This window comes from Nicotiana tabacum, chromosome 16, assembly GCF_000715075.1.
Source record: "Nicotiana tabacum cultivar K326 chromosome 16, ASM71507v2, whole genome shotgun sequence".
Classification (NCBI taxonomy): Eukaryota; Viridiplantae; Streptophyta; class Magnoliopsida; order Solanales; family Solanaceae; genus Nicotiana; species Nicotiana tabacum.
In genome coordinates, this window is record NC_134095.1 from 62,441,221 (window position 1) to 62,446,724 (window position 5,504).

The 5,504-nt window shown below is 36.6% G+C and overlaps 1 protein-coding gene across 1 annotated transcript; it reads left to right on the plus strand.

Moving 5' to 3' along the window:
• The first annotated feature begins 4,828 nt into the window (after window positions 1–4,828).
• On the plus strand, window positions 4,829–5,233 carry LOC142170264 (uncharacterized). Its single transcript, XM_075232132.1, has one exon. It carries the CDS (start codon window positions 4,829–4,831, stop codon window positions 5,231–5,233), a length of 405 nt encoding a protein of 134 aa, XP_075088233.1.
• The last annotated feature ends 271 nt before the right edge of the window (window positions 5,234–5,504 follow it).

The window sequence follows — 5,504 nt, forward strand, 5'->3', positions numbered from 1 at the left end:
TATTTGTTCTAGACCTGGCTTACCCAAGCGGACAGCTCGAGCCGGGGAGGGGGGCAGCGTACCGGGAATACAGAAGCTTCACCGGCTTTGTAACTTATTCAAACCTCGTTCTAAAATTGGGATATGACTCTAACAGAAAAGAAGTCATACGAAGTGCACACTTCCCAGATGATTTAGAAGACTCAGAGAGAAGAGGGTTTCATAGCAATTTATATACAGTTCAACCATATCAAAGCGGTAAAAAGCAACAGTTAGCACATTAGGCCCAAACATGTAAATAAAACCAGACAATAAATAAAGCCAAATATAATAATTATTCTATGCTCTAATTCTTTAACCCTGAACCAGAGATTCTAGGTTCGATCCCCAGCAGAGTCGCCAGAGCTGTCACACCTTCTTTTTCCTACACCCGAAAGGGTATAAGGGAGTTTTTTCTAACTTAAAGTGACAATCGAAACGGGATTTATTTAAGAATTAGAGTCGCCACTTGGGATAATTTATGGTGTCCCAAGTCACCGGTTTAGAATCCCGAATCGAGAAAATTGACTCTGTTTTATAGTCCGCGAATACAGAAATCTGGGTATGGAATTCTGTTAACCCGGGAGAAGGTGTTAGGCATTCCCGAGTTCCGTGGTTCTGGCACGGTCGCTCAACTATTATTATTGGCCTATTATCTTATTTTAATACATGTTTTAACCTATGGTATATTTTAACTTATTAGCCGCTTTTAATTAATTTTAGGAAGTTTCAACGTTATCTAAAACACATTTTGAACCACACCACATGAATTGCACCCGCGGTCCATGACATGTTTTATTTAACGTTATTGAGAATTGGAGTTGGGTCACATGAAATGCACACCCGAGTTTAAGGAAGTTAATTAAAATATCGCGCCTAAAGCAACTACGCACTTTCAAGTTTGCGAGGGCCATGAAAAATTCAACTAATGACATACCTCGATTCTAGTTTCAAAGGATGTTCGAACTACTTTTGAGGGCCATAAACTATATGCTTTGTTGAAATGGCATACCTCAATCTAATTGTGAAGGCAATACTTAATTTAAAAAAAAGGTCCAAGATGTTGGGTCTACTCTAAATTAATGTTCAAATTACCTTACATAGTTATAAGCCCATGTTTGATAATACCAGGTACTTCAATTAACGAAAAGGTTTCGGGCTAGCGAAGGGCCCAATACATTTGCTCGCCAGGGGGATGATTTACTTGACTCAAGTTTCTGGGCCCAAAGCTTAAGCGTTCAAGCTCATACTCACGGCCTTATTTGGGCCACCCACGAATCTGGCCCATTTCTCTTTGTATGTATACATCAATGCTAACAACAGAAATTGGCATTTGGGCACAAGATCAACTTAACAATAAAATCACGTGGCAATCTAAGGAAAACATTAAGACCCCAAATCATGCTGAACAATTGTTAAATCCCCAAACAAAGAAACTAGATCGGATATCCTACACTAGCTAACCACAACATGATTTTCAAAGAAAACTAAAATTCAATCAGGAAATGAATTAAGAAGCTCGAGACTTCATATGTTAAACCAGGACAAATTTTCCAGGTGAATTAAACTCATCTAATCTGATTTGAACCTATAATAAAACTTCCACAGATTCAACAAGGAAAACTTGCTTTTAACCAAAGACACATACCCAAAATTCACACCTGATGTCAAAAGACTTTGTACTATTGAAATTATATGCCACAGAACTTTAGTTTTAGGGGAAAGGTATTCAATTCACTTAATCAAGCACACTTCAATCCTTTAGGAACTAAAAGAACAAGCTGATTGATGGGGGAAAACAGAGCTTAAACCAGCTTTGCAAAAAAAACATGAATAAATACATATTACCCTAAGAATGAAGTAGCTTTTAAACCAAACGCGTTTAAACAAACCCCAACAGGAAGTGTCCTTCTTGCAAACCCATCCAACATGACAGACTAAACTCCAAATCCAAACCGTAAGATGAAAGGTATTATCAATGACATGAATGAACATAATAAATCATGGATACACTAAATTAAGACAGAACTTCTAAATGACATAGCCAACATTCAATAAAAGGAAACTAATGTTCATCTTCGAAATCTCCAATCGATTACACAGCTCCAAACTTGCACTTCACACAGTTAGGGAGTCCAAGAAGTACCTGGGTGCAGAAATTAGAACAAGAAAAGATGAAGAAATCAGTAGCAATTGAACAGTGCCAATCAGCTACTCAACAACAGCAAATTCAGCTTCCTTGAACCATTTTCGAACCCAGATCAACTAAGAGGTCTTTTAAGTGTTAAAATGACTCTAATAATGTACCCAAAAATGTAATTCCAAGCAGTTTTTAACCAAGCCTGATGCAGAGAGTTTTTCAGTCTTTTTAGGGCTTTTGTCCTCTATGCTAAGTGTTGGAAAAGCCTTATTTATAAGGCAGGGGTTTGTTGTGTGCCTTCCATGGCAAGGCAATGGTATTTTTCCCAAAATACCCTTACAGGGCATCTTTTAAAACTGATTTTTGTACAGTTGTCCTTTTCTTTCAGATATTTTATTTTTTAGCCTGTTTTCTTAACAATTTTGGGCAATTGTCCATTTAGAAAGCTTCCCAATCAGTTACTAAAGATTCCCCAGGTTAGACAATCCCTAAACTACCCCTAAAGTTCCTAATTATTCAATTAACACCCCTGAAAGTTCTGAACATGTAAAACCTAAACGAACAATTTTCTAACAGAACCCATAGACCAAACGAATCAAATAGCATTAATCTCTGAAATCTAAATAGATTTATCATTGGAATGCACTCAGAACTAAACCCACACCTGAATAGTCAAAACTGACATTTAGCAAGAATCAATGAACCTATTTGAGATTTAAACTCTGAAACAATTAACAATCATCTTAATAGGGAATTCAAAACAACATGATTCACTAACATGCTGATTTTGGAGCAAAATTCATTAAACATAGGTTAAACAATTAAACTAAACCCTAAATGAAGAACTACTGATTTTAGACGCAAATACAATAGTTAGCCCTAAACTTAACTTAGTAACACTGACGATTAGTTATGGGGAAAAGAAAACAAAATTCAAACGACTTAAAATTAAAGCTAACTGACCCCTTTCCCTTTTTTAAGACAGAAGAAGAAGAAGAAGAAGAAGAAGAAGAAGAAGAAGAAGAAGAAGAAGAAATTTGAAAATGTAAGGAGGCTCCAGAAAAGCAAGATGATGAGAAGAAAAAAAGTAAAAAAAGGAACAAATACCTAGCAAAGAATGACTGGCCATTCCGATTGGAATCGTCTTCTCCGATTTAACCCAAAAATTGGTTTCAAATGATTGTTCCCATCGAGAACAAACAAGTGATACCCATTTCGGCTCAAATCGTCTATGAAGGCTTATGCATGTCCATCCCATATTTGAAATGGCTCCAATTCGATAAGCCTCTTGGGCAATCGACAAGATGTGATGGGTGGAAGGAGGAAGGGGACGACCTAGTGAGGTTTTGGGTGGGCTTGGGCGAATTAGGGTTTTGGAGGTTCCTGGTTTAGATCTAAAATTTGGCGTGTTTGGTAATGATTCGAGGGAAACGGGTTGAAGATTTGAATAGAGGAGGGCAGGGGGATTATATAGTATCAATTTGGAGGGGATCAGAGTGGTTTATGCCATCGCCGTCGGCGGATATGTTGGAGGTTTCAGGGGCGGCGGGCTCTAGGGTTTTGAGAGACAAGGGGGTGAGGAGAAGACTGAGGGGGTTGACAGGGGTATGGGGGCATTTGGACACTATTATATGAAAGGGAGTTGAGTTCTCAGTCGTATGATCATGCAAGATCAACGGTTGGAATATGATTGAGCCAAACGGCACCGTTTTGAACCAGTTACAACGGATCGGGTTTAGGGGGAAACTCGACCTGGGTGGAACGGGTTTCAGGGGGAAAATGATTTTGGGCCTAGGGGAAATTAATTGAATTGGCCCAAAAATCAGATTTCTTTGTTTCTTTTCCTTTTCTTTTTATTTTCCAATTTCTTTCTTTCTCAAATTAAAATAAATCTAAACTAACTCTTAAAAAATAAATTAACCTACTGAATTATATTAAATCTCAACATAATATTTACAATAATTAATTAAGTCCTAAATTAAAAGAAAAAGCTACAAAATTCGAATTTGAAAGAGTTAAAATGCAACATGAACTATTTTTGTGATTTTTCATATTTTATAAAATAACTAATTACTAATTAATTTAAAAACATAAAATTAAATCCTAAATGCAAATGCAATATATTTTTCCATGAATTAAATAAAATTAAACATGCACAGAAAAATGCAAACAATTAACAAAATGCTATAAACAATCTACGAAATTGCAAATAATGGGAAAATTTTATTTTTCTTGAATTTATGAGAATAATTCACATAGGGCAAAATCACGTGCTCACAGATAAGTGGATTGTGGATTTGCTAAACAAAATATGCAGATAGGATATAACATGAATTTCTTTCAAGCATGTCATTGCTGCTATTTTGGCCTAAAACTCATAAGATTAATTCATGTGTTCATAATTCCTATACGGTAAAGATATATAGAAGTGTCTAGAGCTAGAGGATGGTCTAGAAAAAAAAGATGAAACTATGGAGGAGCAGAAAAATAACGAAAATCAAGAAAGTAAAGTGGGGGTAGATCCTGAGGATAGTAAGAAGAAGAAGAAGAAGAAGAAGAAGAAGAAGAAGAAGAAGAAGAAGAAGGAACGAAAATGAAATGAATGAGGAGATTAAGGAAAACAAATATATGCTTTCTCTACCTTTCCGCTAGAAGCAAAGAAGAGAGAAGATGGACAAACAATCTGGGCGTTTTCTAGAAGTGCTCAATCAGGTATATGTTAATCTACCTTTCACAAAGGTACTCTCACAAATTTCAACATATGTCAAGTTCTTAAAGGAGATACTGTCTAACAAGAGAAAAGTGAAAGAGACTTTGGTTGCCAAGCTCACCGAACATTGTAGTACAATTCTGCAAAATAAGCTCCCTCAAAAGTGTGTAGATTCAGGGATTTTCCCTATACCTTGCTCTCTAGGAAGTATTAACTTTGAAAAATCTTTATCTGATTCATGTGTTTCTATTAATCTTATTCCCTTGTCTATTTTTAGGAGCCTTGAGAAAGAAATCGGAGAAATTAGATATGTATATGTGTCTTTGCAGCTGACGGATCAGACCAGAATAATACCGAAGAAATAGTGAAAGATGTGCTAGTTCGGGTGGACAAATTTGCATTCTATGTGGACTTATGGTAAGGATGAAAGAGAATAAGGAGGTCCAACTGATTCTAGGTAGACCCTTCTTAGCTACTGGCAGAGTTATACAAGATATTCAGGAAAGCCAGCTCATGCTAAGAGTAGGGGAAGAGAGAGTGGTGTTCAATATGAAAGAGGCAACAGGGTCACCTAGAGAGGAATTGGCTGCATACTCTCATTTTATGGTGGATGTCCTAAACGAGCTAGCTGAAGAG

Bases quoted from the DNA above. Each gene is read 5' to 3' on its own strand.
- LOC142170264 (XM_075232132.1), top strand. From the start codon at position 4,829: ATGGACAAACAATCTGGGCGTTTTCTAGAAGTGCTCAATCAGGTATAT.